Genomic DNA, 13,018 nt, shown 5'->3' with positions numbered 1-13,018 from the left:
GTTTTTGATGAGCAGTTTATGTTACAGCAAAATCAAGAAAAGGTGTCAGAGAAGAATTCCAGTTCAGATGCAGTGCAGATGGATTTAGAACAACAGTCAGTAGCTTCTGAGAGAGGTGAAAGTTCAACTCCAACACTTGGTGATTTTATTCCAGATGATCTGCAGAATTACAACCTAGTCAGAGATAGACAGAGACGCACCAATGTAAGACCTCCTAGCAGATTGGGTTATGAAGACTTAGTCTCATGTGCACTTCTCATCAGCAGCGATGATCCAGCCACTTTTCAAGGAGCTATCACTAGCCAGGAGAAAGAAAAATGGATGGGTGCAATGGTTGAGGAGATGGAGTCTTTGCAGAAAAACCGCACTTGGGAGCTAGTTCAGCTTCCAGAGGGAAAGAAGACATTGTGTGCAAATGGGTCTACAAAAGGAAACCAGCAGTATCAGAAAAAGAAGGGGAAAAGTTCAATGCTCGACTAGTTGCAAAGAGATTTTCGCAGCAGAAGGGGATAAATTATGATGAAATCTTTTCTCTTGTGATCAGACATACTTCAATCAGGGCAGTGCTTGCATTAGTAGCTATTTGGGATTTGCATTTGGAGCAGATGGATGTTAAAACTGTTTTCTTGCATGGTGATTTGGAGGAACACAGATTTACATGGAGCAGTGAAGGGTTCACTCAGCCTGGACAGGAGCATCTGGTTTGCAGGTTAAAGAAATCGTTATATGGGTTGAAACAGTCTCCAAGACAATGGTACAAGCGGTTTGACTCCTACATGATTCAGATTAGCTACAGGCGATGTGAGTATGATTGTTGTGTTTATGTAAAAAAGCCTTGATGATGGTTCTATGGTTTTTCTGTTACTGTATGTTGATGATATTCTGATTGCTGCAAAGAATATGAATGATGTTCGTGGTTTGAAAGCTTTATTGAGCCAGGAATTTGACATGAAAGACTTGGGTCCTACGAAGAAGATTCTTGGAATGGAGATTCATCGAGACAGAGGCTCAAGACGATTATGTTTATCTCAACGAGGCTATGTTGAGAAAGTGCTGGAAAGGTTTGAGATGAGCAATGCAAAGCCTGTGAGCACTCCTTTGGCAAATCATTTTAAGCTTTCTTCAGAACAATGTTCTAAGAAAAATACAGAAATGGAAGACATGGCAAAGGTTCCATATGTCATTGCAGTTGGCTGCTTGTTGTATGCTATGGTATGTACTCATCCTAATTTGGCTCATGCTCTTAGTCAAGTCTGCAAATACATGACTAAACTTGGAAGGCGACATTGGGAATCAGTCGAGTGGATTTTCAGGTATCTGAAGGGTACTGTAGGACATGGACTTATTTTTGGCAGTCAGAAGAATGATCCTTCAGTTGTGGGGTATGTTGATTCAGACTATGCAGGTGATTTGGATGGCAGAAGGTCTAAAACTGGGTATGTGTTTACTCTTGGTGGAGGGCCTATATGTTGGCAATCAACAATTCAGTCTATTGTGGCATTATCTACTACTGAAGCAGAGTATATGGCAGTAGCTGAAGCTGCTAAAGAAGCCTTATGGCTTGCTGGGCTAGTAAAGGAACTGGGCATTGAGCAAGGTGGAGTTCAGTTGCATTGTGACAGTCAGAGTGTTATTTATCTGGCTAAGAACCAGGTGTACTATGCGAGAACCAAGCACATTGATGTCAGATATCATAAGATCAGAGAGTTGATTGTTTCTGGGGAGATACTGTTGCAGAAGGTTCATACTGATGAAAATATGGCAGAAGGTTCATACTGATGAAAATGCAGCTGATATGTTGACCAAGTCAGTTACTATCAACAAGTTCTTGCATTGCTTGGACTTGTTGAATGTTTGCAGTTGCTAGAGAAGCATGGTGGCTCAACCCACACTGGTGCAGGTGTAACTCCCAGATATTTTTCTCCTAAATGGCTGGATATTCGCCAAGGTGGAGATTTGTTATTGTATGACTCATATACCATATCGGGACAGACGCTGGATCGAAACGGAGCGGAAGAATCTGTCCAAATTGGGAAGTTATGTGGGTTGGGGTGCAGGGGCAAAGCCCCGCGGTACAGGGGTAATGTTGTAATTACGTATTGTGCCTAGGTTTACTCTTGGGGTTATAAATAGGCATGTTAGTAACCCCAGGAGGGATCCCTCTATTCTGTAACCTCTTTTCTGAATATTGAAAGGAACTCGCCGCTCTGCTCCCGAGGACGTAGGCATCTTTGCCGAACCTCGTTAAATCTCTGTGTTCTTCTGGATTTGTGTTGATTAATGTTTTCTTCGCCCTAATTTTCTCAACACCCCTCTATTCCTTTCCTTTTCTATTATTTCCCTATGGGAACCTACCTTCTCTATTATTTCCCTATTAAAGTCTTTTAAGTGTTGTTATCTGGAATTATGGTTAGTTTTTGCTTGTGTTTGTTTCAGAATTCCTCTTGGAGTGTTCTCTCCCTGCTAGAGCTGTAATTCACAACGGGTGGTGTATCCTACTCCGAGGTTGTGCTGTATCTTCCTCTGTCCTCTTCCCCAATTCTTCTCCTCCCTTTTTCCCTTAACCACCGGCCTACACACATCTTCCAGCCCCTCTGTCGCCACCTCCTCGTAGTCGTAGCCTTCTGTCCAGCCCTCCCTACCATCTTCCAGCCGCCGTTTCCTATTCCCCCTGCTGCTGGTCTTGTTGTCCAGCCTTCCCGTCCACCCACCTGCATCCTGCCAGCCACCTACAGCAGTTCTCCTTGCTGTCCGGCTCATTCCCCCATCATTCACCCTTCCCTGCACTTTTCCCTACTGCACCATTCTCCCAATCCCCAAACCAGCCACCAGCCACTATTCCAGCAGACACGACAGCCCTCAACCTTCCCCTTACAACTTGCCGCTTGACCGACGCAACCACCGTCCTGAGATCTTCTCTTCCAGTCCTAGCCGGAGAGAGGTTTGTTATTGTAATTTCCTTTTCTGTTTGTGTCGTGTTGTAACCCTAATTCAATGCTAATAACAGTTGCTTAGCATTTCCGCTGATTTCCTAACTAGCTCCAGTATCATTAGGTGTTAGATATGTAATTACATAAGAGTTGAGCAGTATGCATGTAAATCTTTCAAAAAATATTTGAAATGCAGAAACTCCAAGATGCACTGCCTGTTTATGTCGAGCTGTCACTATATTTCACAGAAAATTATTCAGGCAGATTTAAACCTCCAATCAAACAATAACTCATAAGAGTCAACAGCAATCACTGATAGCTTTTACAGAAGATAAATTATATCAAAAAAACATGACACAATTGAACACATAGCTTTCAAAAATAGAACTAAAAAGCAGTCTTGATGGAGGAAGAAAGATTGTATCAAATCAAAGAAGTATTAAGGTTAGAATACCATTTCTTGTAACTTTGGAGGAGTTCTTGAACGCAATTTTGGATGAGTTTTCTTTCCCAATCAGCAATGTCATCGAATGCATAATCAGGAAGACTCTCAAATGGCTCTTTCGAGGGATCGTTCTTTGCCAGATCATACTTTGCTCCACGAATCGATGTCTTGCTAGGTCCACAAGGTCGTTTGGTAGTGAGTTTATTATAAGCAGCATCCAACTGCATAAGGGTTAGAGTGCAAAATGGAGAAGGAAGCAGAGGAAATCATAAAAGAAGATAACAATGATTGTAAGAAAAACAACTATATGGTAATAGTCTCGGGGGTGTAAAAGCAATTTATAATCCACGATTCAGTTTCAGAGCTGCAAATGACTGCAATCAATACAATGAACAGAATTTTGAAGAAGGGCTTGTAGTCAGGAAGGCCCAAGAAATCCAAAAATCCAGCTCGATTGGAACTGAATAAAGTAAATAAATAAAAGAAAAAATTTATATATCAGGACACAATTCTTATGTATTTACATATCTCACACCTACCATTTCATATTTACACAACACTTTGGTACTTTAAACCTATCGATGAAAAAGTGAAGTTCAATTTTAAGAAGTAATAATAATTTTATTTTTTATGTGATATTAAAAATTTGAGTGCGCCATGTGTAAATATAAAAGTTTAGTGTTGCTGAGATGAGAATACTTAGGTGGATGAGTGGCTTGATACTTGGAGATAAAATGCGAAATTAATATATTGGTGATAGGGTTTGTGTAGCTCCAATGGTGGACAAAATCAGAGGGAATCGTCTTAGAGGGTTTGGTCACATTAAACATCGATCATCTGATGATCTTGTTAGGAGAGTAGATGTTTTAGATTCGACTTATGTTAAGAAAAGTAGAGAGAGACCTAAAAAAACTTGGGCATATTTTATAAAAAATGATCTTTATTTTTAGAACTAAATGAAAAAATGACACTCAATAGGACACAATGGAGAAAAAAGATTCATGTAGCCGGCCCCACTAGTAGGATAAAGGTTTGTTGTTGTTGTTGTTGTTGAGGTGTGCGATATGTAAAAACAAAAATACTGTGTGACATGTTTGTAAATTCGTCTAAATAAAAATAGATTTAAGCAATATTACATAAAGGTGGGACCTCAATTCTTGCTAAACGGATCCAAAAGAAAAGATTTGGACAAAATTTTCCATCCAAAATAGCATGAGTCCTAAATTTGAAGTTTATTTAAAGTTCTAAGTAAAAACTAACTCCAAAATTTGAGTCATAAAATTAGAGCTTGCAGACACGATTTAAGGAGATTTTGGATTAAAAAAAATTAAAACTAAAGAACAAGTAAATAATAAAGCCACAAGAAGATTAGGAGAGAGAAAGTTCTAATAAACTCTAAAGAATCAAGAAATATGCCACAAATCATCTCTCTTCCTCTCTCCATCCATACCCACCAGCCAAAAAAAAGAAAATTCAACAAGTTAACCGTCCTGCACCTGCAGTGCTCAACTGAAGCTATCTACAGAATGGAACCATATTATTCAGTTGTTGTTCTCCTCTCAGTTTGGTTATAAACAGAGAATCACCTCATTATTATTTGCTGGAATTCGATCTTCAGGATGAAAAAATAATAAGAAATATGGAAGAAAATTTAAGAAAATGAATAATAAATGAAAATTCTAATAATTATTTTGATAATCAATTTCATGATAAATCTCTGCTCTTCGATCTTAACATCATCTAAGAATATTCTTTCCTTCGCTCTCATAAGAAAGCTCTAGATTTCTGCATACTTATAAAAAAAGCTTAGAAAATTCTATCAATCCCACATCATTATGTTTGAATCAATTGGATATCACAATATGATCGTAGTGAGATGTGGGGTTGATTCCAAATCATGCTAGAATCGTCATGCATTGGTTCCACTCTATGATTTCATATCATGGGTAATGTACGTGAGAGGGTAATTGATTGACAATGATGAGTAGAGGCTTCTCAAAATCTATAGAAATGTTTTAAGAATTTCAAATGCTGCCAAAAACACAGAGTCATACCAAAGCTTAAAAGGAGATGAAAGAGGTAAGTCAGGTAGAGCCTAAAAGGACATAATGAGTATCTAAGAGGACCATAATATAAGTACACAAGTGGATCAAAAGAGGCTCCATATGACCCAAGGACTAGAGGTGACTAGTGATGTAAAAGGAAGCCGATCATAGGATAAAGACAAGGAAAAGAGTCATCAAGAAAATGAAAACAACAACTAAGCAATATGATGAGGAAATGATTGTTAGCTAGAGGCAAGAGAAGAATTAAGTGTGAGTCCAAATCAAAGTTTGTAGTTGCAAAAATTCTTAAAAAAGGGAGCCAAGACCAAAGAGGATCTAGCTAAGAAAGCTTGTGGAGCAACCAGGGCTGCTACAATGGCTAACACTCAAGAAGAGTAGAAAATTTCTAGAGTCATTCACACACTTATCGGAGAAGAGGTGCCATCTCAGCTCCAATTTGGCTTAACTGGGCCTCATCAGTTGACTACGATAGCTCAAACCACTATGGGAGCTGCTAATCAAGGAGCTTTGACCAACTTGATCATCAAGTGACTACTTTTAGGAATGAGTCGTCTACAATAGCAAAGATGGCAACCACAACTTGTGGTGGCATATCAAATGGTCAAGCTACATCTCATGGGTAGATTTAATGACTAGCAAAGCCAACTGCAACATACTTTTAGTTTAACTACATCCTTTATTGACTAGACGTTCGTAATGTCATATGAACTCAGAGGTGGTAGTCGTGATGGGAGAGACTTGGGATCGAGTATACGAGAGGACTGCTGGCATTGAGGCATGCCTTAATTCCCGTTAAATGAGCTCAGGATAAGATGCTTAGTAGTGATTTCATACAAAATAACAAAGAGGCAAAAATTTGGAGTTTATTTAAAGTTCAAAAGTCAAACTGACTCATAATTCAATATATATAAATAAAATGGTTACTCACAAAAGTTTTGAATAAGTAAAAAAAAATCACTAAGTTAATTCATATAAATAGTACTTATTGTCACAACCCGACATGATAGCTTAGAATTAACTAATTCTAGAAATGCGGTCGGGCGGTATTAACACTTCATTTCTTTTCCAAATATTTTTCAAAAAATTTCAATATATAAAAGAGTCACTAATAATCCACAAAATGCAACATACAAAAATCAAAATATCCATAAACAACATAGTATGTAGGCAACATCTCAAACCAGCAATAAATAGTATGTCACAATCTAAAAGAAAACAGTGCAAAAGAAACTACAAACATATCATAACATGATATTTATCAGTTGTAGTCCACCTCCTGTGAACTATGTCTATCCTACCAAATATATCAACTTACAGTTTTTCTTTTTGTGAAAGAAACCATTAATTTTGCTAGTAAGTTTGACTTAGCGAACAATTACATTCTTAATATGCATTAAATTTATATGCAAATGCTATGCATAAATGATCAAAATAAATGTGGTTCGTTGCTTTATAAAATAGTAAACTTTCACTTTAATTTTTTATTTTCTTGTTTCAATTTAAGTATTTACATTTCTTAATCTCTTTAAGAGTCCTATTAGGATTGCTGTCAATGCTATAAGTATTCTCAAAATTGTACCCGTATGTACCTTGAAAATTTACACCCGGAGATACACATTTACTATTTCTTTTATCGTGCAAGAGTACACGCATCCCCTACCAGTATCATTTGGGGGTAATCTTGTATAACTTTTACATTTGATTTCCTTTAAATTACCCCATTTTAAAGACATTGAACAATCATTTTTTTTTTTTTATCATTCACTTATTTTAACTCTTAAGCTTACAACATGGTATACAATCATAAAAATAACTGCCTAAAGCATTACAAAAATTTTATTTAATAAAATTTAATTTAATACATATAAAAAAAATAATTATTCACATGAAGCCTCAAATGACCTCTTCAATAGTTATCCCTTCACTGCACTATATCGTAAATCTTTTACCAATCTCAAATCCGAACAACCTTTTTCCACACTTTCTAAATAAATAAAAAATTTTAATAACATTAATTTAACTAATTATATTATTAATTCTAATAATAATATAGGCTTTAACATCTACCTTATAGGCTTTCAGATCGATCTACTCCCTTGCAAAAATTTTCCTACAAGCCTCCCTACCTGACTTAACAATTTTTTTTCACATTAACATATCAAATATATATTACTTTAAAGCATATAAAACTCAAATAAATAATTCTAACACAAAATTACCTTAAATCCCAAATTAGTGTTTTGCTAGGCTTTTGTTCTCCACTTCACGCCTACGGCTCTTTCTCTTCCCTCGTAATAGAAGTTTGCTTCACCTTACACCCTCCCATTTGTGACTTAACTTCTATCATATTTCAAGTATTTTTTTAATTAACATGTTATTTAATTAAACTCACACGCACACACACATATACACATGTATGTATTTGTATAGCAATATATAAAAATTAATTTTTTTAAAATCTTAAATATACCTTTACATTTTCGATCTGCTGCCCTAGCTTCATGCACAATACCATGAAAGCTCCCTCCTTCGGTCATTATTCTTCCCACAGGAATGCTCTTCTCGCACAAGAGCTGCGACCACCATTCTCTTTCTCCTTTGCACCAACAGTGCCCTTCCTCTCATAACACTCGCACAAGAAGCCTTTATCACCATCTCCTTCATACATGATGTAGGCTCGACTCACTGCACACATGAGCCTTTCTCTTCTTCCTTTGATCTCCTTCAACTAGTGTTCGACAACCTAGCACACAGCAAGCACGCGAGCACAGCGTCGAAGTCGCTCCACCAACTTCCTTCCTACTCGATCGATCGAGTCGGGCTCGGCAGCGTCTCCTACACACATATGATGGCTTCCTTCTCTTCTTCTTTCCCTCTTCTTTTCTTCCTTTACCTTCTGCAGATTTGCTTTTCGTCTCTTGGTTATGTTGGTTCGAAAGGGGGAAGACAACTCTTAAGTCGTGACTGAAGGGATGCTTATTCTTAGAGTCTATTCGATTTATCATTATTAATATTATATTTTATTATATTTATTTGCTTAATTCATTTATTACAATCTTTATAAAAATTTCTTCATGAAAATTTGAAAAGTATTATAAAAACAAACATACTTCAAATAAAAAGTTATGAATATCTTTCTTGTACATCAGAAACTTTCTCCCAAGTAGCATTCTTCTCTGATCTGTGCTTCCTTAAAATCTTCACAAATGAAATCTCCCTATTATAAAGTTTCTTCACATCATAATCCAATATTCTTTCAGGCTCCGCAACATAAGTCAAATCAGACTGAATATCAATGAGTCCGCTATTACCCTAGTTGACTCATCTAGAATATGATTTTTTAGTGAAGAAATATAGAAATATTATGCAATCCTTACATGTGAGATGTTAAGGTCAATTTGTAAGTTAACTTCCCAATCCTCTTCACAACATCATATGAACCTACATATCTGGGGCTCAATTTTCCCGTCCAAATCTTTGTACACCGTTCAAAAGACTGACCATAATAAAGACAAATTCTTCAAGTTCAAAGTCCACTAGCCTATATTTAGCATCATAATATTTCCTTTGTCTATCTGACATTACCTTGAGCCAGTCCATGAATAGTCTAATCATCTCAATAGCATCACCAACCAAGTCACCTCCAATGAGCTTTCGCTCACCTGTTTCATCCCAACATAAAAGTGTTCTGCACTTCCTTCCATACAAAGCCTCATATGGAGTCATCCTAATGATAGCCTGGAACCTGTTATTTTAAACAAATTCTACAAAAGAAATATGTTATTCCCAACCTCTCCCAAAGTTAAGAACACAAAATTGCCGGCCGAATAAACGTGGATGTCTCGGGTTCTATATTTATGGATTTAATTTAGTTTAATTATGAAAATATATATGTAATTATAACTTTATAAAATAGTATTTTTTTTAATTTTGGAAAACAATGTTTCAATTTAATTTATATATGACAATAATTTTGGAAAATGATATTATTTTAATTTAAAAAAGTGAGATTGAATGGACCTCACATATTTGATAGTTTAGATGGTTGAGCACGGTACCACAAGTAACATATTATCCCGAAGGATATACATATCACTTGTCGGTAGACTTACCCATATAAACTAAAGAATTTGTGACATTCATTTGGTCTGCAAAACTTCTTTTATAACCCGATAAGTTCTCCTATCTAATACGGGAGATTAAATAGAGTTTATATTAAGTTGGGTTATTAATTTCCCTATAGAGGCAAGCCCTTATAATTAATTACATCTCAAGCAATCGAAATCACCTAAGAAGACTATCGATACTAGTGGTTTTGCCTTCAAGATTGCAAAGTTTAAATTTTCAAGATTGAACATAAGAAAATCAAAAGGGAATAGCTCAAAATAGGAATAATTGTTTTCAGGAGTCAAATGAATAAAAGGTTGGGGATGTCACAGATCCGAAGAAAACCCTGATAACTTCCCAACTATCCTAGTATTTGGCTTTAATTTTGAAAAGATGTTATTTAGTGTTTCAATTCTGTCAATTTTATTATAGAATTTAGGACTTATATTCGCACGATATTCAATCATGCAAATAGCATAGAAAGATGGGAGAATTTTCGTTGTACCAAACAACGACCTCGAAATCCTAAAGAGAATTAGGATTTACAATGCACGATAAGGTCGTGCAAAAGCCTACAACGAAAGTGAGAATTTATGTCGCACCAAGCGGACTACCTCAAAGTTCTATGGGTTTGTTATTTATTCAATGAAGATTCCACTGAAGATCGTCTTTCGCTTCGCTGTTGTGGCGTCGATCGTCGTCCTTCTTCCGCTTGCTTCCACGTTTCGCTTCCTGGAAAGGCTACTCCAAGCTCCTTAACATATCGATCATAGGTTCTGGGTTTTGGTGTGAATAAATATACAATTGTTACGCCAGTGGCTCGCTATATGGTGCCTCCTAAACCAAGTGTCCTAATGTCCTCTATCATAAAGGTCCCTACAAGTCTATAGAAGTAGCATGAATAAAAAAAAGGAAACATGCTACGAAGCGCAGTAAATAATAAACAGTAACATCCCAAGCATGAATTATATGTATATGCAGTAAAATGAACGGCAAGTAACATAAGGCAGTAAAGTGTACAATAAAGAAAGTAAGATGATGTAAATATAAAACAAACATGCATACCTGACGGGTCTACCATTCCTGTAAATTAGGCCAGTGTCGCAGGTGAAAGTAAACGGTTCAAAGAAAAATTTTGCAGGTGGAAAGAATATATTTATACAAATGGGACTGAATAGCAAAAAAAATATCACCTGAAAATCTTGAGGAAAGCCACAAATGACCCGTGAGAAAATCATTAGAATTACGAAGAAAATTCGAAGGAAATCACGAGTGATCTACAAAGATCCAAATAAAACCATAAGAAACACACAAAAAATCCGAGAAAAAAAAAAGAAAACTGTAAGCATTCGGGTCGGGGTAGACTCAGATTTAGGTATTCTCGAGGGACTCCGAAGACAACTATTGATCACCCATATATATAGAGCCCGACATTCAACTAGAAGGGTTTCCTATAATACCAACTTAGGAGGATGCTCCATAGCCCAGTGCCAATGATTGACAAGTGGACAATCAAATTATATTACTTAAAATTTATATTTTGGCATGCATATAAGAGAAAGTAATATCTTTTTTTTAATCAAAATACTTTTGTAAATAGCGTATCCATTCTTATCATTTTTACAAAATATGATTGTCCACAATTCGATCGCACCGTCCGGCTAGGACCGCCAACAACCTAAGAAGGCAAGGGTGTCTTGCTAGTCTGGTGTCGATGAATAATATTGTCATCCTACATTTCATCGGGTCTCTGAGTCGAGTCCCGATGTCGTAGGATGAAACATTATTCCGCTCTATCATCGAATGTCTTTATCATCAATGCCTAAAACCCAAAAAAAGACCGTCCAACTTATGACATTATTTGATGGTTCATATATAGCCGCAGCTATATATGCGCGCTTAAGTTTCAGACATAAGTAACTAAAATCAAACTAAGAAGCAAGGACAAAAAAAGAAAAATGGGGTGAGAGAGGAGAGGGAACGATTCACCTGAAATGGCAAAGAGGTGAAAGGTGTCTCGGCCCTCAAAACTGCATCTAAAACCGTCGATGAAAAGACCCAAAGAAAATGCAGCCCGACAATCCAAGAATCAACCAGGGTATCCTTTCCTCCAATTCAGAAGATATCCTTTTCAAATTGCATCGCAGACAAATCGAAACAGGAAGGAGACCGAACCAATGCGACGACTACATACTACATACATAGCCCGCATTCTTATGTATTTATACACCCAATCCTTAAAACTCAAATGTTGCATTTACACCATCCAAACCTTTCATAATACATCCAAAAGTGCCACCATTTTAATTTTAAAGAGATGAAGTGTATCCCCTCATGCATAGGTTAGGTGACATAAAATAAAATTTGGAAGTTTAGGTGTAAGATATGCAAATGTATAAGAATTCCGTGGTATGTATGTAAATGTCACTAAATACAAGAATCAAATCTTTAGGTGTTACATATGTGAATATTAAAGAATTGAGTGGTATGTATGTAAATACCCCTAAAAGAGAACAGTTTATGTATGTTTAAGCTCTCAAGGCTTGTTGAAGAAGATGAAAATGCATCTATTGGGTTTGGAAGTTTGAACATCAGAACAATTCCATTCTCCAGAAAAAAAATTCCTCAAGGGCTCACATAAGAATATAGTTTGCCATGGATCCCAATGTCATTTTCAGTATTCAAACGAGTAACAGAAACGTTGCACAGGCTTTTTTTAATAGCAGCGCAGGGAATGAGAATCTTGAGGAGCAACACACCTAATTCATTCCATGCAGCAGCTGGCTATCCCTAAAAGATGACCAACTACTTAAGAAACATTTTATGAATGTAAGGGTGAGAAGAACCCCCCCTTCCTCTGTAAAATCAGAGAATAAGCATAGAGTAACTAAAATACAATGATTGCCTCGAGATTCTGATTTGCATTCGGATTCTCCAAAGAATTTTAAAAAGACAGAGGGGCAAGATTTTTCTCCACAAAATAATGACGCAACCAGTTTTTCGTAATCAAATAGATGTTTAATATCCTACCCACGATAAGTATCTTGAGCAAAGAATCCCAAAGATGCTTCACCCACCAAAGTAAAGACAAAAGGAGAGGCTAGCTTACCTTGAAATGTCGAAGCCAGCTAGGCCATCTTTGAAGGATCAGGAAGAAAAATGAGCAAACTTAAAATTACCTAAGCAAATCAATTGGAAAAGGGGTAGCCGGATCCGAGAGTTTTCGAGAGAGGAAGGGGAGTTCGGCTAGGGAGCCGAGTGAGGAAGCTCTGTGTACGACCCAGAGACCTTCGGGAGGGAGCCGAACGAGATGAAAATCAGGGGGTCTTGCCACTAGAGATCGAGGGTAGTCGAGGCTCTCGGGAAGGAGGATGGAGCGAAGCAGTCGAGGCTCTCGGCAAGGAGGATCTGGGGGAGTGAAAAAATTTGCGTACAAGACTGAGTACGTCTGTAAATATTTGAGCTTTTAT

General features: G+C 36.9%; 1 protein-coding gene across 3 annotated transcripts in view; it reads right to left on the bottom strand.

The window, feature by feature from the left end:
- Positions 1–12,733, bottom strand: part of LOC110021247 (phosphoglucan phosphatase LSF2, chloroplastic-like) — a 17,745-nt gene extending 5,012 nt beyond the window's left edge. For 2 of the 3 annotated variants that reach the window (XM_020719665.1, XM_020719664.1), the window contains exons 1-2: positions 7,912–8,479; positions 3,385–3,596 (exon numbers count right to left, since the gene is read on the bottom strand). In XM_020719665.1, coding sequence (XP_020575324.1) covers positions 3,385–3,596; positions 7,912–7,956 — 257 coding nt within the window. In that variant the 5' untranslated portion in view covers positions 7,957–8,479. Of the gene's footprint in view, positions 1–2,293; positions 3,597–7,911; positions 8,480–12,657 lie in introns of those variants that run through there. The other variant, XR_002293629.1, reaches the window with a different exon arrangement.
- Positions 12,734–13,018: the final 285 nt, after the last annotated feature.

This window comes from Phalaenopsis equestris, unplaced genomic scaffold (genome assembly GCF_001263595.1).
Source record: "Phalaenopsis equestris unplaced genomic scaffold, ASM126359v1 Scaffold000125, whole genome shotgun sequence".
NCBI classification, from domain to species: domain Eukaryota; kingdom Viridiplantae; phylum Streptophyta; class Magnoliopsida; order Asparagales; family Orchidaceae; genus Phalaenopsis; species Phalaenopsis equestris.
The sequence above is the reverse complement of the archived record's forward strand: the minus strand, read 5'-3'. Positions and strand labels throughout refer to the sequence as shown.